Source organism: Acartia tonsa, chromosome 7 (genome assembly GCF_053477335.1).
Source record: "Acartia tonsa isolate MP-2025a chromosome 7, ASM5347733v1, whole genome shotgun sequence".
NCBI lineage: Eukaryota > Metazoa > Arthropoda > Copepoda > Calanoida > Acartiidae > Acartia > Acartia tonsa.
Window position 1 is genome coordinate 40,383,693 of NC_137266.1, and position 22,703 is coordinate 40,406,395.

Here is a 22,703-nt window from a genome sequence, read left to right on the forward strand (position 1 = left end):
TCATGGGACCCATATGAAGCTTTCCTAAAATAAAGAACTTTCTCGTATTCATTTGAAACCGGTGGATAGGAACCGGTTCTCATGAATACGAAAAAACTATGTCTAGCATCGTTTTATATCCAGTTTTCTACGAATATAGAAATGTACAATCATAAGATTAGCACCTCGGGGCTAAAAAAACTAGTTTTAATCTTATAATTGTACATTCTATATCCGCGGAAAGCCGTTTATAATACGATACGAGAAATAACTATTATCGGTTCAGTGGTTAGCGCGTTTGTACGTACAAAAAAAACCTTACTACTTTATTTAATAGGATTATTTTGGATAAAAAGCCAGATAGATTATTAGCTCTTATAGTAAATAGTCAGTATTATGTCAGTCATTGGTACTTCTCAGAAATGCCATGAAGTCGACATAAACCTTTGAGATTTTGAATCAATTTATATTCTAACTCATAGTTATTAGCCAGTCAGAAATAATAGTTTAAAACAAAAACAATACATTTTGTCTTAAAAATTATCATTTTTTTCTGAGTTTCTGTCCTTGTTAAGTTATGATAAAAGTGTGTTTTATTGTAAAATTATTAACACATTTGAATAGATTTAAATAATTCTATTAGCAAGGCTGCTTTATAACTTAGGTTACTCCGTATGTATTATATTCCATTTTCAAGAGTCATAGGCTAAGAACAGTTTATAGATTTTAAGCAAAATATCTATGATTCAACAATAGATGTATAAGTATAGATATATAATCCAGATAACAACAAATTATATTTCGGGACCTTTTTCGTCTGCTTGCAAATTGCTTTCTGCTCTTTTGTAGCGACTTGTCTGTGTTAATATTTCCGACGCTATTAGCTGATAAAACTCAGTTGAAAGTCGGCTCAGGGTCCACGGAGTGAAGACATACATACATATGTTTTATTGTAATGATACATCTTTTCAGAGAAGCTTTGATATAAGGTGTTTTAAAGGGTTTAAAGTATTTTTTATTATAATACTAGCGGCTACGCCCCTAGTGGCCTCTAATGGCACTTTAAATGTTAGGTTTTAAAAAAATAATACTATACCTTGCAATGAAATGTTTCGAAGGAGTCTCTATCAATATTCTACGATACTTTGCAATGTTACGTAAGGTACCCTCTCCCAAACCTTCCCGGGAACTATGAGAAGGTACCCTGTTAATGAAAACCCGATCGGTTCAGTGGTTAGCGAGATCCTTCGGTACAGACACACAAACACACACACAGACATCCTGTTACTTTAGTATAAGGATTATAGCCAAAACCAATAAAATTTCATAGACCAGCATAAGCTTCTCGAGTCTTACATATTCAGTCCTTGCTCCTTGGATAGCTTAAATAATTTAGCCCCATTATCCTGTTATTGCTGAGCTACTTATGGATCTAATTGTCCTTGTTTTATTGTAAAAAATACATAAATCATTTTAACTCCTCTCTCCACTTTAAAACATTTGTGTGGAGTCAAAATCAGGGAAAGAGGTATAGGAAAATTTCACGTAGTTTGCATGGAGTTTAAGATCTCTAAAACAGTAGTCTCACAAAATAAGTGTTTGGTTGTCCTATTCATCCTATCCACAGAACTAAAGATGTTACATATTTTTCTCGTATTCATTCGAATCCGGTGGATAGGAACCGGTTCTCATCCATACGAAAAAACTATGTCTAGCATCGTATTATATCCAGCTTTCTACGAATATAAAAGTGTACAATCATAAGATTAAAACCAGTTTTTTTGGCCGGTGCCTTCGGCACCCCGGGCTAAAAAAACTAGTTTTAATCTAATAATTGTACATTCTATATCCGCGGAAAGCCGTTTATAATACGATGCGAGAAATAACTATTAAACTACTTTTGTGGAAAAACCAGTGTAAATGAAGGAATAGTTAAATTAAAAGTATTTTTTTTTTATTGAAACTGAGGTTGATTCTTAAAAAACCGTTTGGCTGACTGCCTCACTAAAATTATTAAGGCTAGCTAAAAAAATTTGTGAAAAGTTCTCTAATTCGCATAAAAAATCTTACAAAAATTAAATAAAATCATATAGATAGATAGATAGATAGATATTTATTAATTCCACTAATTATAACAATTATTATATAAGTTCATTACATTGAATAAACAATATCAATAATAAGATAATTAATATAACTAGGAAGATCATGCCACTACATTTGTATAATAGATACTATTGTAGATTTACCCATGACTTAATTATAATTTTCATGTTACTGATTGTGAGAAGACGGCGGAGGACAAGGCAGGCTGAAGGCTGATAGTATGTTTATAAGTAATTATTTTATGGACATGTACAAGGGTTACTGTGTAGGTTTTAATAGCAGATATTGCAGTTATGATCGCTACAGTTTATGAAGAGTTTGTATTTATCTATAAAGTGTTTTAGTATTGCTTTTTTAAATTTTTTTCTGTTTTTTATTTGTTTTAATTCTATATTTAGTTCATTCCAGTCTTTGGGAATGGTAAATTTTGTTATAGATGATTTGTTTGCTCTGTTTATTTTCAAGTTCCAAATATTCCTGCGTAGTCTCTCATGTGGAACTTCTTTTTTTATTAAGTTTAGAATTGCAGTTGGTGCGTATTCATAGAAAACGGAGTGTCCTATTAATAGGTTATTGTATGTGATTAGATCTTTGAATTTAAGAATTTTGTATTTCTTAAAGAGTGGTTCAGTGTGGATTCTTCGTGATGAACCATGTATGTTTAAAATGATACGTCTTTGTATAGTAGTGATTGTATTTAAAGCTTTTGTGTTGTTTGGTGCCCAAATGCTAATTCCATATTCAATGAAAGGCTTTCCTAGTGCATTGTAGCAAAGTATTTTTTGCTTTGTTGGAATCTCTTTTTTTATGTTTCTTAAGATATGATTGCATGTATTTAATTTACTTATTGTTTTATTGATGTGGCTATCAAAATTTGCTTTTTCATCTAATAGAAATCCTAGGAATTTGAAAGAGGATTCTTGAGTATTAATGTGATTGCTTTTAACAGTTTGTATGATGGTATCGTTTATTTTTATGTTAATTTCTTGTTTTGTGTTGAAATTTATAATTCTGGTTTTAGTGGGGTTTAGGGTTAGTTTATTGTGGTTGAACCATTCAGTGATTTCTGCCATTATAGTGTTTCCTAGGGTTTCTATTTCTGTTTTGTTTTTGCCACTTACTGCAATCATGGTGTCATCTGCAAAGAGGTTTATGAAGCATTTGATCATGTCTGGTAAATCATTTATATAAATGATGAAAAGTAATGGTCCTAGTATTGATCCTTGTGGCACCCCAATTTTTGAAGCTAGAAAGTTGGAGAATTTTTCTCCGATTTTGCATGTATGTGTTCTGCCATTTAAATAATTTTTGAACCAGTTGAGTTCTGTATTTTGTATTCCTATTTTTTTTAGTTTGGTTAGTAGTATGTTTATGTCAACGGTGTCAAATGCTTTGGTAAGATCTATGAATATGGAAGATGTTGACATCTTATTATCTTTGTCCTTTTCGATTTTTTCCATAGTTGCAATCATTGCATGTATGCATGAGTGTAATGATCTGAATCCAAATTGCTTGCATGAAAGTATATAGTTTTTTTCTAAGTACGTTCTTAGTTGGTGAGCAACAACTTTTTCAAGCACTTTGGAAATGGCATTTATAAGAGCGATTGGTCTGTAGTTGTTAGGATCGGTTTTGCTGCCTTTTTTGTAGATTGCAACGATGATTGCTGCTTTTAATCTGTTGTGAACAATACCTGAATGTAGTGAGCTGTTTATTATATTAGCTATTACTCTGGGTATTTTTTGTAAGATGGTTTTGATTATGACACTTGGGATTCCATCTGGTCCTGCAGATAGTTTAGGTTTTAGTGTCTTATTTATTTTTGTTATATCATCAGCTGTTATGTTTTTGAATTTGAACCTAGTGTTTTGTTCCTGTATGTTATTTATGTATTCTTGTTGTTTTGTATTGTCTGTATGAATTTTATTTGATAGCTCTGTACCAATTCCGTTAAAGAATTTGTTTAGCTCTGTAGCAATGTCGATATCTTCAGTTAGTTCTTTATTGTTAATTATTATTTTGTCAGGTTTAGTATTTTTTTTGTTATTAGTGTGTCTGTTTGTGGCTTTGTTGATTGATCTCCACATAGCTTTGGAGTCGTGTTTAGTTTTTTTGAATTCAATTTCATAGTATTTAATTTTAGCTTTCCTAATTTTGGATTGTAGCTCTTTTTTAAACTCTACGTGTTGTGTGTTATGTAAAGGTAGTTTACTTTTAAGTTTTTTAAGGTATAATTTCCTTTCAATTTTGAATAGTTTCTTAATCTCGTCATCTATCCATGGCGAAGCATTGGTGTCTTTTTTTTTTATCTTTTTTTAAGGTGTATTTTTTGTTTGGGAATGATTCATTAAATATATTGTCTATTTTATTGAAAAATTTATTCCATTTGTCAATTGTGTTGTTTGTATTGAGAATGTGCGACCAGTCTTCATTGATTAGTTTATTTGAGAAGTGGTTTATGTTGTCAGTGTTAAATTTTCTGCGGTGATAAGTGTTGGTAGTATTTTTGTAGGTGATATCTGTTTTTTGAATGGATTTAATGATTAAGAAGTGGTCAGTAATTGAGTTGCATATGATATAGTTTTTACTGTTATTATAATTATTTGATAGTATATTATCAATGATAGAAGCAGTGTTATTAGTGACTCTAGTGGGTCTGTTGATTAGGGGTATTATGTTTTGATTTTCAAAGGTCTGGTAGAATTTTCTAATACTTTCCATAGTGTTATATTTAAGGATGTCCATGTTTAGATCTCCAAGTATATCATAGTTAGTGTTTGGGAAATGTGTGTCCTTATATTCCAAGAGCAGTTTAATATCTTTAATGCAGTTTTCGATGTCATGTGTACATTGTGAAGGGGGTCTGTAGAGAGTTGAAAGGATATTGGTTTTGTTTTTTGTTTTATATTCGATGGTTAGGAATTCAATATGACCCTTTATAACTGTCATTTCTTTTATAACTTTAAAGTTTATGTAATCTTTGCAGTATATGCTAACCCCCCCCCCTCTTTTGTTTTTTCTAAGTAATGTTGCTGGTTCGTGGTATCCAGGAATGATAAGGTTATTAATGTTACCCCATACTTCTGTGAAGCATATTATATCTATGTTAGAGTTTAATTCATTTAGTAGATATAGAAAATTATTTGAATTTTTGTCAATGCTCCTAATGTTTTGATGAGCTATGCTGAAGTGTTTTAGGTTTTTGATGTGAGAGCAATCAACATAACTGGATTCAGTATTATTGATATTTATAGTTATTTGTTGGAAATTAGTTGGTAATCCTTGTACATTATTACTAATGTCATTCATGTTTAAATTTTATATTTTTTTTAGTTTTTGTAGCCTTCCTTTCTGCCTTTATCCCCCCCGTCTTAAGGATAATTATGAAAATGGTCTCCATAGGAGAATATATTTATGAATAAACTAGGAAACGGTAAGCAATTTAATAATTTATCACATTTTATTAAACATATATATTACAGTAGGTAAGTATTTGAAAGTGTTGAAATTTATTATCTGTTGCTGATAAGATTTTGAGTATATAATTACTCATGTATACTTTCAAGAAGTAGTTTTTTTTTTTTTACTAATATACTGGTTATGTGTTGATAATTAATGCCATTAATAAAATTTTCAGTTGTAATTACTATTAAAGTAGTAGTTAAGATAAAAATACATTAAAACTGCCTGAGGGCTGACCATATTATCTGTGTCTTATGCCCTGTAGTGCGCGAGATAATTGCTATAAACTGTCAATCAATAATTAGACTAAAGTCTTATATTGTGTTAATTTATAGAGGGTATAAATAAAGTGAACTAGATGCGAAGCATTTCTATAAGAATCTTGTCTGTACGTTCAAAGAATTTTGAAATTTAGATGTCGCATCTCCATGATATTGTGTATCACACTATGCTTCTGGATACATCCATGTATCTTATTGTGTATCATATTATGCTTCTGGATACATCCATGTATGTTATTGTGTATCACACTATGCTCCTTGATACATCAAGGAAATTCGAGAGTGATATTTTATGTTGGTTCTTTAAATTTTGTGCTTGTTATTCTTGCCACTCTTAGAATTTTATTCATATTGCTGCTTAATAAATATTGGCTTACTATATTCTTTTTTATCATTTGCATGCATCTTAATTTACTCGTGAAACTAATAGCTTATTGCTTGTTTTTTTTTTGACACTCTTAAGTCTACATGAAAAGAAAAGATTGAATCGGGTTGCTGCTTAATAATTTAGGATTGAACTATTTTCTTTTTTTTACATTTTACGAGTGTTATGCTATTTACTCATAGTAAGGATAGCAAGAGCAATATTAGTTTTTTGGCAAGTTAGCTTATGATTTTTTTTTTTTTTATCAATGGATACTGTTGTATTGTCACAGTCTGTTTGAACATTAAGTAAGAACTATAATCGAGATTAATGTAGTTTAGTACTAGATATATTTGGTTATGTTACTTAAAGATTTGTGCTTGTTATTTTTGTCACTCTTAAAGATCTACTTAAGAATAGAAATTTTATTGAGATACTGTTGTGTTTATGCTTGTATTAAGCTTGTTATTTTTGTTACTCTTATAGTTCATAGTTCGTTTATTTTAAGTAAAATATGATCAAGATTAATGTAATAATTTATTAACAACATATTTAGTTTGGTTGACAGTCAATGCATTAATTAACATTTCCATACTGTGTATGTGAATTTTTTCTTGACTGAGATACAATCATAACAATCATAAAAAAAAGTAACGCTAGATAAATACAGATTAGAAAAAATATTACTATATTTAGCAATTACAAAATTGTAGTATATTTATTTATGTACAGTGCATAAAAAAAAACAATTTATAAATCATAGCTAGTATTTTTACTTGCATTTTAATATTGTTATATATCATGAATCATGAATGTTACTAATCAATGGTTATGTAGCCCTTGTGTAGCCCTTGTTGATAGTTCAGCTAGTCAGTAATGGTCTTCAGTTTGTCTTAAAAAGGCGGTGTTCTACTGGTGGGTGTCGGCTGAAATATAAAATAAATGATTATATTTATTATAATGTGGTTATCTAGTGTGAAGTTGTTAATTTTAGCTTGAATTACTCAGTCAGCAAATCTTTATTCATTTTTAATAGTAGGAATTTTATAAGTTTTAAGTCAGCGAGTTCCTATTTTTTTAAGGTAATATTTTAACTTAGTGGACTGTTAAATTATCATTTAATTTTTCAAAGTTACCTTTCAGTAGAGTGTTGAAAAAGACCAAAACAGTTTGTCTTAAAAGGTGGTGTGGTTCTACCGGCTGAAATATAAGTATAAGTAATGAATATATTTTTTTATAGTGTGGTTAACTAATATGCATGTTGTTAATTTTGGCTAGAGTTAATCATTCAGCATAAATTTATTCATTTTTAAAGATAGGAGTTTCATAAGTTTTAAGTCAGCGAGTTTTATAATTTTTAAGGTAATATTTTAACTTAGTTAAATTAATCATTTAATTATTCTTATGAAAGTTACCTTTCAGTAGAGTGGTGAATAAGACCAAAATAGTTGTTGTCTTATATGGTGGTGTAGTTCTACAGCTGGTGTCGGCTAAAATATATGTAAACAATATAGCTGTGTTCAGTAGTATCTTTTTTCTAGTTGGATAATAAAACTGTTAGTTAATTTCATAGGGTTTGTAAGTCATATAGAATGTTAGATTATTATAAGTGTGTAATAGAAGATTTATTTATTGTATAGTATTAGAGTTCAAGTTTGCTAGTTACCTCTTTGATGTTAGCAGTTAATCCTTGTTCTTGCTGTTTTTAACAATACTGTTGTTTTTGGTGGTATCAATGTTACTGGCCTGAAATAAATATTTTTTTTAGTGAATATAGGATTACGTCATCATAGAGAAACAATTTTTTGCTTTCTATTTGCGAGGAAGACGGTATAGAGAGAGAATTTGCTCTTGTTTAACAAGGAAGATAATATTCATGAAGGGTAAGAAAATAATAATTAGTAACAATCATGTTTTACATTTTAGTTTCTATATTTAATTGTCTTTTTTTCTTTCATATGGTATATAGGGTATTTTGATTGCCTCTTCCCAATCTTTTTTGATGGTTTTGAAAGCATTTGCAACTTCAGTTAGTGGTTGCCAATTTTCGCCCGCTTTTTTAATTTCTAATGTGTATCTATAAGTTTTGAAGTCTATGTTTTGTCTCGTTTTATAGTTCTTTTTTCGTAATTTGTACGCTATTTCATTAAGCTTTGTTACGTGCTGTTTAGCACAGTGGGGTATCTCTCTAGTTACCTGGACAAAATCTTGTTTCTCCTTGTTCTTGTTAAAGCTTGCAAGACCCATCAGGAAGATTTCAGCTGGATAATAGCCTGTATCATCTGAAAGATTGAACTTATTGTTAGTAAAAGAGATTTTGTAGAGACAACCTGCTTTTTTCTTCTCTTTCTTGTCCGTCTTTCCGCCCATGGGAATCTTAACAGGTGGGTTGTTGATCATTTTTGGGAAAGATTTTTCAATCTCTTTTTTTGTGTCTGTTTTTCCGTCCGTTTTTTTTTCAAGTCCATCATTAAGGATGTCCCTAACTATGTTGTCAATTTCCTCTGTATTTTGGTCATTTTGGGTGGCTAAGAAGAAGCAGTTTTTCGATTTAGCGAATTCTCGTTGTATTTTAGGTAGTACCCCCAATTCTATCTTGAGTTTTTCAAGCTCAATATTGAGTAATTTTGTCATTTTTTCAGTGAATTTTTGTCTGTCGTTTACATGTACAAAATCGGATGAATCTTTTATCAATTTAGTCTTTAAATTTTCGAGTTTTTGATCCATGCTTATTGAGTAGTGGGAATTGTTATGTGTATTATCTTTCTTTTTTAGTCAGTATGTATGAAATATATATGTATTATATATATTTGATTGTTTAATGTAAAAATTGCTTACCTATCTATTTAATCACAAATACATGAGCCGAGTCGAGAATATAGAAAAATGAATGTTCACTGTTCAGCTTTCTCTGTTCAACTGAGCTTTCTCTGTTCAACTGAGCTTTCTCTGTTCATATAAGGGTTATTAACATAGAATTTTGTTTAATTTTTGTAGATTTTGAATGCGATTTTGGAGGATTTTTCAAAAATCTTTTTAGCGAGCCTCAATAATTTTAGTGAGGCAGTGAGCCACAAAGTTTTTTAAGAATCCAACTGTAGTCTTTTTTGATTTTTGAATGGAAAAATATATCTTTTAATGATCTATCCCTAGCTCCCCGCTGGGTTGAGGTAATATGAAGCATCAGATTACATCTTTATAATCCTTTTTTAAACATGTTCATTAATTTCAGCAAATAATTCTAAAAAAAGTCTGTTTGATAATTTTGTGCTGCTGTCCATGACACTGTAACGTCAGGGTTAACAACCAAGGCTATTTAAGAGGAGCCGACCTCCAAACACCCCGGGCATTAGATTAAGTAACATCCAACAGATTTCACGACCTTTGTCTGGAAGTCCTAAGTGTGCATGATATTAAATTCTGACTGTTTTTACCCCTACTTTAACTATTAATGTCGCACTTTTGACGTTGCAGTAGTAGGAACCAATTTTAACGTCTTTGCGGTGTTGAGTCCGAGATTCGAACTCATCACCACCCCGACGACGAGCGGATTAAGTATTAAGCTACGGTCGCAGGTAGCCCATACTTGTTTTGCTATGCAAAGAGTTCAAGATTGAATTCACATATTTTTTGCAACTTTATACATATAGCAAAAGAGTACAAATATATAAAGTTTAAAAAATTTGCACTATTTTCATTATAAGTACATTTTTAGAATATAAATACTCAAATAAGAATATAAAATCACAAATAGAAAATATCAGTAAATCACTGAATATGACATAATAGCTAGAAGCATCTGCAAGGGAAGCTGCTATTTTAACAACCAGAAGAAATACAACCTGATGTTTTTTTTTGTCAAAATCCATAATTTTCTGTCCAAACTATAGTCATACTGTAAACATGTTAGTTGTCAATTTTGGTTGCTAACATGGACATCATTTATTCGTCAGTTTGATCATACAGTAGGAGGGGATGGGATGGGTGGTTTGTTGCTTTAGCCAGCTAAGAGTTTCACTTTATTAGAGTACGTGATAATCTGGAATAAGATCCATTGCTGTAAGGGATCTCTTTAGTTTAAAACATTCATACAGATTAAACTTAAGACTTGTTTAGAAGCTGTGTTTAAATGTTTAAATAAAAGTAAATGAACAGATGAGAGCAGGTTTCATATTTCAGCCTTTAAACATATCATAAAAGCCTTTTTGATTACTTCATTTTGTCTCAGTGGCCGAGTTTCGTAGATTTTTATTAACATAGTATGACAGTACATTTACAGCATTGACAAGCATGCAATTCTACTGTCAATAATCAAACTTGGAAACCACCTTAATGTCTGTATGTCTGTCTGTTTGTCTGTCCTTTATTTATGTCTGTTTTGTTTATAAATGACTCTGATAACGTATATTAGGAACATTTTAACAAAATTACAAATTCTAAAAATCAAGATTTCGAAATTGCAGAAAATTACCTTTTTTAAATAACGTCGGAGTGGACACTTAACCCAAGCTAACCTATTTTAGACCATTTTTTTAGGTTTTTTACATGCCTAACCCCTGCGAGGGGCTTATTTGTACATTCATATCTTAACCTAACCCAATCTAAAGAAATACTTTATCAAATTAATATTTTAACACTCCTGCGTTTGTCCACTCCGACGTTTGGGACTTCTGCGTTTGTCCTGGAACCCTTTTTTGGAAGTTTTGTATGCCAACCTATATGATTAATATTGCTGATTTTTTATATACTTTTCTGAACTTTAGCACTTCTGTTAATTTAAACATTAACATGGGTATTTATTTCCATATCTAGCGAAACAATATTCAATTCACCTAACATCATAAAACGGTAAACTTTTATACAGCTTATTAAATTGTTTTTATAGCTCAATTTGAATCTTTTTACTATTGAAATAGATAGAAATTTTTTGTCAATTCGTTTTCTTAAACTACTTTTTTATGGATTTTTTTTGCAGACGATTGAATCTAATATTATTAATATGTTTATTATGTTGAAAAAAAGATTAAAACTAAACTAGATATAGCAAGTTTATTTAAAATGGTTTTTGAGTGTTTTTTTTTGAAAGTATTATTTTTCTATGATTATGTTTTTCTGTCTTTCAAAATTATTTCAAATTTTTGTAAATGGTGTACTTGTTCTATTATTTAAAAACCTTGTTATAGCTGTAAAGCTACACTTAAATATGTTAAGAGTCTGTCTTTTTATTTTTCTGCTTATTATTATACAATATGATATTTTTTTCATTTTCATACTTTATTTAGTCTTTATTAAGCTAAAAATAGTTGGGGGACAATGGGCTGTCTAAAAAAACCAGCCTTGTGACGTCATAAAAATGAGGGATTATCCATCTCTTTTTAGGGGTTTTCTTTCCCCCTTCTCCTCTTATTTCGCTCATTTTTATAACGTTACATGGCTGATTTTTGAGATACTTTGTCCCTCTACTAAAAATGTTTAGTAAAACCTAATTTTAAAAGCGCAGCTACTATATAATTTAGCTTTGCTGCCAATGGATGTTGTCGTACTTTATTTTCTTTACAACAAAAAAAAGTACTATGCTTACACAAAATTAAAATTTATAATAACAAAATTTGGATTTTTCCAAATTCTACCTCTAAATTGGAAGATTTAGGTATTTCATTTTTATTTAAAAAGAAAAAAATAATTTTTTTCTCATATTTTATATCATTAAATGAAATAATTTTTTTTGGTTACTTAAATTTTGATTCCTTACTTTTGTATTGCAATAGATAATTTCTATTTTTATTAAATGTATTTAACCATTTTATTTTTTACCTTCTTCACATCCTGGACGTCCTTAATGGTACACAAAATTACCCCTTCTGTAGATTAAAATTAGTGGTTGAAATATTTGAACAATCAATTTAATGAGCCAACAAATTAAAAAAGTCCCCAAAGTTGTTAAGCCAACAAATAAAAAACCGTTATAATAAAATTTTGGGGACTAGTGCAATAACAGCCCATTGTCCTCTCTCTCTCTCTCTGATGTTAATATTATATGGGGTAGCACTACCTTTGTTTGTTTCAAGATTAAAAATATGATTATGCGTAGTATATATATTGTGTCTGTTTATTAGCTAAGGCATTTCTCTACTTACGTGTTGGGAGCAAAAAGGACAATCCTGACTTTTTTCCTGTTCTTTCCAGTTAATTTCTCAATTTTTCACCTAAAATATTTATTTTATATAAAAGTTACAGGATGTCTGTCTGTGTGTAGCGAAGGATAATGCTAATTGATGAACCGATATAGGTCTGCTTTATAGTAAAGCTTCGTATAGGTCCAGGGTAGGTCTATAACTATTTATGGAGAGGTTACCTTCACCATATCTATGAATTGTATTGTCCTTGTTAGGACATTGGAAGGATAGTACAATTTTTTTGAAACTTTATAAATGCAAATTTCTTGAAACTTAAAAATAGATTTTAGAAATGTATATTTTTGCTAAAAAAATTCTTGAAATATTACCTTTTTGATTATACTATTACACATACACACACATACACACACACACACACACGCACACACACAGCCCAAATGTCCTGAAAGTGAAGCTGTGTATGTTGTGGCTTTATACCCCTTCCCCATAATCTTACCCTTTTCTTTCCCCCATCTCTTTTCTATCCTTCCCCCATTTACGCAGCTGTTAATAAGGCAGCTTCATTCTATAAAAGCTTGAGTGTCGAGGTTGCGTGAATATTTATTCATTCCCAGAGACTCTTGATATTTCTAAAGTCAATCTGATGAATTAGAATGACAGCATAATAGAACGCTGGTTGAGGCCTAAATACTATTGTGATTCTGTGTTGATAGGAATCACTTTTCAGGAGAAAGATATTGAGGTCAGGGAACGGATTTTTTTTTGCTATTTTTACTTTTTGATAACTTAAAAAGTTGAAATTTAGTGTTTTATTTAAAATTTAGAGGCTTTTAGGATCATGTTACTTGTCGATGCAGCGCTTATCACATGTTACTTGTAGATGCAGCAAACTCATACATGTTACTTGTAGATGCAGCAATATCCCCCCTCCATTCCCTATAGAGATACTAATATAATTATAAATAGAAACAATTAAGATTAATTTGTTAGCTAAAAATTTATTAGTTTTGAATATATGCAAAAATATTGTTAAATAATTACACATGATATTGAATAGCAATCTGGTTGCACAAATTGTAAAATACATTATCATTATAGCGATCCCTCCACATGTATTCATCCAAATAACTTTGTAAGAAGGTTCTTTGACAACCTCTCATTGCTTTGATATGAGTCTTTGAAGTTTTGAAGTTCTTTAGAAATGACTAAAAAGCTTATTTTCAATAAAAAATATAACTAACATTGTCTGCCTATCTCCTTTTTTTTTATCTCCCTTCAACATGTTACTTGTAAGTGCAGCAAAGTTAAACATGTTACTTGTAAGTGCAGCGCTGCATCGACAAGTAACATGATCCGGCTTTTATGTTTGCGATTGGGGTTGAGTGGGTTAACACCCTTTAACTACTAACATTTGATTTATATATATATTTTTTTTTTTTTTTGGGGGGGGGGTCAGAATTTATGTTTGTTTAAGCTATTTCTCATAATAGGGCTAAACAGAGACCCATTTCACTTAAGATTAGTCTGATAACTGGTTCTAAGCTAAGAAAGACTTTATAATAAAATTAGATGTATATGTAGCCGTTTCAGAGATATATAATGGCAACCAATGCAAGCATTTCAAAACTTTCCATCTAACATGTAAATTTTAAGAAATCTTATTTTACAATTCTTAAATTCAAAGCTATCTATCTCTTTATAATGTAAGAAAAAATTAAGTCGTAAGGCCTAAGTACTATGGGCCTAATAGCAACAAATTTTAGATTTGCAATTTTTTTCTACTTTTTGACCACTTAATATTTACTTTCCTTAAATTTAGAATATTATTGATGTTGTTAAAAAAAAAAATAAAAACTTATTTCTAAAAAATTAACATTTTATAATTTTTTTTACAGGTATGTTCTTTTCTTTAAAAAGACGGAATTTGCACCACCTTTGTGTGGATGTACTAAAATTGCCTAGGTTAAGAGTTACGCCTGTTAATGAGCCATTCCCCCCGTACTTATCACGCGTTTGACATAGCATCAGTTGGTTTAAGTCTTTAAGTGTATTTTTGATCTCTTTTTATCATGAAATTAAATTACAAACCTTAATTAACTACATATTTTTATATTCTAAAATTTATAACAAGGAATAGCAATCTTTCTAATTAAAAATATATCAATTTATTGATATATTTTTAAGCTTGCTATTGCTGCGCTACTTATGATATGTTATTTTCATTTTTTTATGATAACCTTTGGTGTTTAAAAAGGTTATATTTTTACTTGATTTGTGACCTTAGTAATTTTTTTGTGTAGTTTTATGTCTTAACAAGAAAGAGGGCCCCTCAATTCCCATTCTATTTTATTATTATTATTATTCTACACTTTTTATGCTATTGTGGTCCCCGCAAAACATACATACACATATATAGACTATGTTTCTCTTTACATTTGGTGCATATGGAGGAGGAGGGGGGGGGGGATTGATAAGTATATGAAAGGGAAAGGTTTAACTCAACAAGCATAACAGCTGTCATAGAAAAGAGGGGATTGTGGGGGGGGGTATAAAGAGAAAGAAAGACGATAAAAAAGAAAAAAGAGAGAGATAGAAAAAAGAAAGAGAGACAAAGGGGAAAGAAAAAGGTTTATTTTTATACCTACATCATGAAGATAGAGGCTAAAAAGAGAATGGGGGGGGGGGGGAGAAAAAATGCTCAACTCTTATAGCGATACTTTCAGATGGAGGGGTATATCCCCTTCTTTTACAGAAAAAAAATTAAGGGGGGGGGTATGTTGGGAAAGTGAACGACACCATGTAAAGTTGCACATAGCGTATTCCGCCGTGTTTGTAAAACTGGAGGATTTGTTTATTAAGATACAGAAGAATTCAGGATAGATACAAAGATAGAATTTAATAGACCCCGGTAAAATTAAAATATCAAATTTAGTACAAGTTTTAAAAAATAATCTTCTTTTCTGTAAAATAATTGTAATTTGTATTTGGTAATATGCTGGAAAAAAATAAATAATTTTTTCTGTGATTATTAAAAGGAGAGGCTGTAAGTTGCAACGGTAACTGAGATCTTAAGCATGAGACCGATACACATTCGGTCAGTCTGACAGGATTATACTACTATTTATTATAGATATGTAGATAGATTAATTCTTCCTTTTTTGTAATGAAAATTTAATTTTTAAATCTTTAAAATGTCTCCTCCTAATAAATCTAAAAAGGGACTATGATTTTTTATGAGAAGTTTATATTGTCATAGAAAGTGACAAATTATGGGGTCGTTGGATTGTTTATTAAACTAGTTCCCAAAGTTTTATAATAACATTTTCTTATTTGTTGGTTCAACAACTTTGGAGACTTTTATTGAATTTTGATTGTTTAAATCATTAAATTGAGAGTCCAAACTTTTAAATTGTAATAATTTTATTTAAAATCATTGGGTATGTGCATTAATTTATCGGCCATTGTCTTATCCTCATAGTACCCTTCCCAGCATATACTTTTATCGCATTATTTTAAGAAACATGTCGCATTAATACGTCCTTAATGACGTAACTTTTTTATTACTATACAAATGACGTTTCATATTTTTTTAAAGGACGTTTTGTGTACCAAAAATACGTCGTTATCCTTAAAAAAACGTCACAAAAAAAATATAAATAATAACAATATTTTGAATTTAATGACATGTTATCTTAAATAACGGCGCATTAAAACGTCAATTTTTTCTTTAAAACGCCTAGAAAAACAAGATGGCCGCCAAACTAACAATATAACAAAAATATTAAATGACATATTATTTATAAAGACATATCAAAACGTCATTTTTTTACTGTAAAACGTCAAAAAAAACAATATGGCCGCCAAAATTGGTATTTAATGAGTATCAATAAAATATTAGATTTAATATTAAACAATTATTATATTGAATTAAATAAATATTTTTTAATTAAATCATTGAATTAATTAATAATTAGAAATTGATTTGAGTTAAATAAAAATGGATTATTTTAATAAAAATTGCAATTAATCTAGATGCTTGAATATGAGAAAAGTACACAGGAAAAAAATAAGACCTCACTCTTAATCAGGAAACGAGAAAATCTTTTTTTTATATATTTCTAAATTTCTGCCTTTTATTGCCTAACCAACCGACCAACATACAAAATATCATGGAACAGATTGGTTAGAAGCCTCTAGGGGCACTGGTAGGAGGGGGAAAAGTTGACCTTATCCCATTTTAAATTTGAGTTTCAAAAGAGTTTTAAAAAATATTTTTTTGGGGAGAGGGGGGTGTAGAATCCTCCCAAAAGATAGTTAAAAACCTTCCCAGGACCTATAAGAAGCTTAACTGTAAAAGAGAACAATATCGGTTAAGCGGTTAGTGAGATCCTTTGGGACAGACAAAAAACGTTTACTAATTAATATAATAGGATTGATATAAAATAGAACTCTTACCTTTAAAGTTATAAAACCAATTGAAATTCACTAAAGTCCCAAAAATTGTTTAAGCTAACTTCTTACCTCAACATTGTAAAACTTATATTCATGATTTGTCGTCGATTATGATCTCCTTTCGAAAATATGCAACAAGAGAAGGAAAAATGTTTTTAAAATTCATTTAACTCATTCTCTCATCACATTTACGAACAAAGTTCTATTATTAAGTAAATCTTATTCTTCACACAAATTAAATTACTCAAATTGTAATGTTTGTTTGTAGGGTTAAACTATTACTAAATACTCATAATATTTATATGGGGATCATAGTTCAGAACATTTTTTTGTCTTTTAATAAGAAAAATTTAACTTCAAAAATAAAAATAATAGATTTCTTGATTTTATTTTTATGTTACAAACTTTTAGTTTTTAAGAAGAAAAAAATATTTAAAAAAAATTATGTCAGAATTTTTTCTGAACTCTTCCTTATTTCCTAAAGTGTCTTGAAAATTATTTAATTAATCAAGATGACACATTACACAAAAAGGACGTATTGATTCCACATTATTTATTTTATTTACTGCGGAATTAATATGTAATATGTAAGTAATATTTTAATAAATTATTTAATCAATAAAGATGACTTATTACAAATTAAGGACGTTTTAATACCACATTATTTATTTTATTTACTGTCACATTAATATGTAATTCTAAACATATATATTAATATGTGGAAAAAATACAAAATGACGCATTGAAACAACCATAATTTTTATATTTAATCAGGCATTAATTTGTAATTTCTTTTTTTAAGAAAAATAATAGCAAATAAAAAACAATTAATGACATATTAATAAGTCATTTTCTTTAAATACGTCACAAAAAAGACGTATTGAAAATTAACGACATGTCAATGCAACATTTCTAAAGAAACAAAACCACTTTAGTAGATGCTGGGTTGCTTTTTTTTGCATCAACATAGTTCTCAAGTCATAATATTTAGCAAACAATCTTAGTCAAAGGGTAGTTCATTTGTCTGTAGCTAAAGAATTTAAATAATGAGTTCTCCATTTTGAGGAAGCTTCACATAGGTCCCAGTTTGGTCTTAGGCTGTTTTTATATCTATGTATCTGTCTTTGGATGGTGTCAGGCTATTTTTGCTGCATTTCTTAACCCCTCAAAAACAGAGCCCCTAGAAATAGAGGCTAGGGGCGTACGCCCTAGGGTTGAAATAGTCTCAAATTTAAAAAAGGAAATTTATAGCCCCATTCTGTTTATTTTTTCTTTGTCAATACCTTTTTATCTGTTCTGTTCTACTACTGTTTATTTTTAGGAACCATTGTCTTAAGATTTAATGTTGAAAAAAATCCTCCTAGCAAGGGTATAAAGGGGGAGGGCGAATGTAAACATTTTGTTCATACTACGGTGGTATAATATCTCCCCTCCCCCTTACTTCCTAATATCATCAAGGGGGGTATTTATACCGGCACTTTAGCAATGAAAATATTGCGTTGGGAGGAATGGAGGGGGGGGGGGGGGCGATATTTGTCGTCAAAAATGGATGTATGTTCTATAGAGGGTTGGGGGGGGGGGGGGAGGGGGCTGTATAAAGTGAATATTTAGGCAAGAAAAGTGTGCACAGAAATAAGCTAAAAACTTCTTGACAATCATATATACAATACTATTTACCACGGCTATTTTCTGTTTCATATATTCAATATTTTTTATTGCTTAGATCAATTTATAGTTCTTTTAGTTGATTTATAAAATGATTCATAGTTATATCGATCCTTCGAATTTTATCTTCAGGTCGTTTTAAGGGATTTAAAAAAATTAAGTTTTTCACTGAAACAATGTATTTTTTCTAAAAATTATGTTTGAGGTATTCTTTTAGTCTTTTATTGAATGTATCCAAGATAAACTAGAAGGAATTGTACTGACATAAAAGGTGCCTTTTTATTCATGTCTACAATATGTCCTAATATTTATATAATGAGGAAAGGGATAGTTTTTCGTTTATTTCATTATTACCTTGGGTCAGGATAAGTTAGGGTACATTGGGTATTGGGTAGCTTAGGGGAAAGGATTGGATCAGAAGGCTAAGGCAGACGGGTCCAGCTTGAAAGTGTCTTTGCATTGGAAGGCCGGATCAAGATTTTTCCGAAGATTTAGTTTTCTCTGGAGGGGTTACACAAAATAAAGATTATGGATTCCGTGTCTGATAGGCATTTTAAAGACAAACCCCAAACTGTCGCAGTTTTGAGCAAGACGATTCCAGTTACGTCATATACGTTTCGGGAAAGAAAAAGGGAAGGGGGGGAAGAAAATCTCTTCAAAAGAGATGGGAGAAAAGGGAAGAGATTTTCTTCCCCCCCCCCTTCCCTTTTTATATGACGTCACAGGAATCGTCTTGCTCAAAACTGGGACATTTTGGGGTTTGTCCATTTTAAAGAAAAGCACCAAAACTATTAATTTTGTGGGAACACTGTGTAGCAAGGCCCACACTCTTATGTCTCTCCTTGTGTATGTGTGTATGTATGTATATTGTATAGTCTCTGTTATTGGATTAAGTTGCCAAATCTGTCTCTTAATTTCTCCTGGATAGGTTGCCATATTCCATAAAAATATACCAAAATTGATATTTTTGCTTCAAATATAATATGACAAAAAGTTATAATCGATTAAATTGTGATATTTTATATAAATATAAGATTTTGCATAATTTAGGCAATTTTAGAGGTATAAACATCAAAATTGTCATTTTGGCAGCCCTTTTTATTTGTATTTTTTGTTGTATATAAATGTTAGTTTGATATAATACCCACACACAAACGCCTAAAAAAGCCACACATGCACACAAAACTGCTGTAGCTGTGCTCATTTCTGAGCAGGGTCAATTATTTTCCGGGTTGGGTACTTCAACACCCCCCCCCCCCTCCCAATATTATTATTTTAATACCTATATCATCTAGGGGGTGGGGTGGGTTCATATGTTAAGGGAGTATTGATACTAATAAAGAAGTGGGGTATGTAATTGCATATTCAACAAAACAACAAACCAAAACAGCATAATCTTTTTTTGCTATTTTTGTCACAGAATTTTTTTTTTGCACATGAAAATTAAGTAATAATGTTTGATATTATGGTTTTTAGCCAAAATATTATTTGAAAATTGTAACAATTTTTAAAAAAGTATATTTTTAAAGTAAAAATATCTGTATTTTATCCTGTTTTGTAGGACTATATCCTCTGTTTCTATTTCAGCTTTTCTTTTCCTCAAAACACACACACATACACTACTCATTTAATCTATATTTCCCCTCTTTGGCTATGGTGGTGCGCGCTCTTGTTCATTCAATTGGGTGTCATTCTGCAAACAAATAAAGGGGTTGGGGAAATAATTTGGGGGTGAGGGAGCATAAATTTTGGGGAGAAGGCGAGAAGAAGGAATGCATTATGGGTGAGATTCCATCTAGAAACTTGGGTTTAGAATGGACATTTTTACTAATCTTTTAATGTGAAAGTTAAAATAATATGATTTAGACTGAAGAGGGTGCCATGTTCACCGAAATACATTTCAAATAAATAATTATGAAGAAAAGGACTTTTTTCGCTGCAGTGAATGTCTCATTTGCTTGAAGTTATGGAAAATCTCTTCCAATAAATTTATTAGGTATAGATGTATAACCAAGTTCTGTGTTGGTGACCTTTTTTGTCTGCTAGCAAATTGCTTTCTGCTCTTTTGTAGCGACTTTGCTGTGTTTATAATTACAATGTTATTGGCTGATAATCCAAGACCCAATTGAAAGTTGGCATAGTATCCATGTGGTTAGGACATACACTTATTTAACCCCTTTCCCCTCTATTGTTCTACTATAATATCTTTCCTAACCTAGCTCAACTGTAAAAATAACTGTATCTCCCCAACTTCAACCACCTTGTTCAACCTTTTTAATGGGTCATTGGAATCAACCAATGGTGTCGCTTAAAATTACTAAAGCCAAGTAGCAGAAAATATATAAGAAGCAGACAAAAGAGGTCTTTGAAAAGGAAGGGAGGTAGTTGTCTGTATATACATCTATACTATAGATCTGCTTTGTCACGTTTATATCAAAATTTTATTAATAATCTTTCTATTTAATTTTAGGTAAGGGCCATCATTTACTATGCTATTCTTATAGAACTTATAGATGGAGAAAAGGTATACTTAAACCAAAACTTTTTATGAAATTTAAAGAATCATAAATTTTCAAAAAATGATTTCATGATGAAGATATTAATAATGGTAAAATATCTAGACTATGATATTAATTATTCAGATCAAATCTGAATTGGTCTGGTTTATTTCTGGTTTTAAATCAATTGATTTTATCATCTAATTAATTATTTTACAAAATTAAATATTCTATGTATAACCTTAGAAATATGAGTTGGTAGTTAGAATTAAAAATATAACATTTTCTTATCTAAAGTGTATAAGATGATTATCATTTTTTCATTATTACTTTAGGTCAGGTTTGGTTATATTCGGAACTGGGTTACCCAGGAGGGCTATGGCCCTCTGATTGGGTTTGGCATAGTCCGTTTTTATTTCCAATTTATTTTCAAATCTAGAAGCTTCATAAAGTTACTCAATGTTTGGTATGTGAGCAAGGGAAATTTAGCCTAGTGGTTGATTCTATAACAGAATATTTCTGAGTATCACATCAATTTTTTGCCTGGTTTTGGCCTTTTTTTGTGATGATATGGGTGATAGGTTAGGTTGTAGTATCAATCGCAGCACCATATCAAGGGGATATTACGGGGGGTAAGTAAGTTGGTCATAATTGGAGGAGTGGGTCGGGGGGGGGGGACAATGGGTATTTGCCCTCCCTTTCAGGGTTGTGACTCAAGGGATTCTTAGTCTCTGTATTTGTGGTATTTAAGGGAGGGGGGGAGGTTAATTTTATTTATGGGGGGAGGGGGGATAGAAACAAACTGGTTAACTAAATAATCTTGGTTAACCCTTTACAAGGTTAAATATTTCTTTATTAAACAAAAAATTTTAAATTTTAACACTTAAACAAAAGAAATATAGAAATTTAAACAAAATTTTAATGATTTTTAAACAATTTTTTTTGTATGTAATTGAATGGGTTAATTGAACATATGATAGTGTAGGTGTTAAGAGATATTGAGCTGCTCCCCCCCGCCCTTACTTCTATAATAAACACCCCACTGAATGATAGTTAAGGGGGGGGGGGAATATTTGTTTAAAAAGGGGAATCATAATATAGTGGCTTTATTTATGTGTAAATACATTTTATGATATATTCATTTTAAAATCTACTTTATTTATTAATTATCTAACACTAAAATAACTATGGCTTAATTACATTACATAGAAAGGGCGTTTTATACAGGAAGTCAGAATACGTATAAAAATACAGATAGAGTGAGTGAGATCAAGACCTATAAAAAACTTTTGCAATGTAGAACAATAATTTTGATGTTATATTGAAATTATTAAGTTACAATGGAAATTACAATCTTAAAAATCGCTGAAAGACATTTTAATGACGTTGAAATTATAGAGTAGCTTCACTATATAATATATAATTCTTATGATAATAATTGATTATTTTTGGCTATTTCAACCTTTCGCGTTTTTGAAGAAACATCCCAAGAATTTTCCATGAAGTTGTTTGCCCCTCTAAAAGTCCCATCATCCCTTTTTTCTCCCCTTAAAGATCTTTTTCCTCCCTTTACTCTATTTTTCTCTTTCTCATAATCTATTCTTAAAGTGTTCTTTAAAAAACTTTACAAATAATATTTTAATGGCTAACAAATAACAGAAGAATATTATTCAGAGATATTGCTAAAGGAGATAAAATAATCTTTCAGACAATTCGATTTTTTTTGTCTGAAGCTAAATCAATGACTTTCCAACAGATT

General features: G+C 30.3%; 2 protein-coding genes across 6 annotated transcripts in view; one reads left to right on the forward strand and one right to left on the reverse strand.

Annotated features, from left to right (window-relative positions):
* The window catches only part of tna (Zinc finger MIZ domain-containing protein tonalli), a 144,467-nt gene that overhangs the window by 56,624 nt on the left and 65,140 nt on the right, over positions 1–22,703 (forward strand). The window lies entirely within an intron of this gene.
* Positions 6,833–9,147, reverse strand: LOC145324318 (uncharacterized). Of its 2 annotated transcripts, XR_013881239.1 has the most exons (6): positions 9,031–9,147; positions 8,389–8,474; positions 7,859–7,938; positions 7,608–7,682; positions 7,329–7,392; positions 6,833–7,118 (listed from the first exon to the last, which is right to left on the reverse strand). XR_013881239.1 is itself a non-coding variant. In XM_080166936.1 (5 exons), the coding sequence occupies exons 1-2, from the start codon at positions 8,917–8,919 to the stop codon at positions 7,876–7,878; spliced, it is 594 nt and encodes a 197-aa protein (XP_080023062.1). In that variant the 5' UTR covers positions 8,920–9,020; the 3' UTR covers positions 6,833–7,118; positions 7,329–7,392; positions 7,608–7,682; positions 7,859–7,875. The 2 variants fall into 2 exon arrangements, 1 of the variants encoding a protein (XP_080023062.1); XM_080166936.1 differs by lacking the exon at positions 9,031–9,147 and having other exon boundaries at positions 8,389–9,020.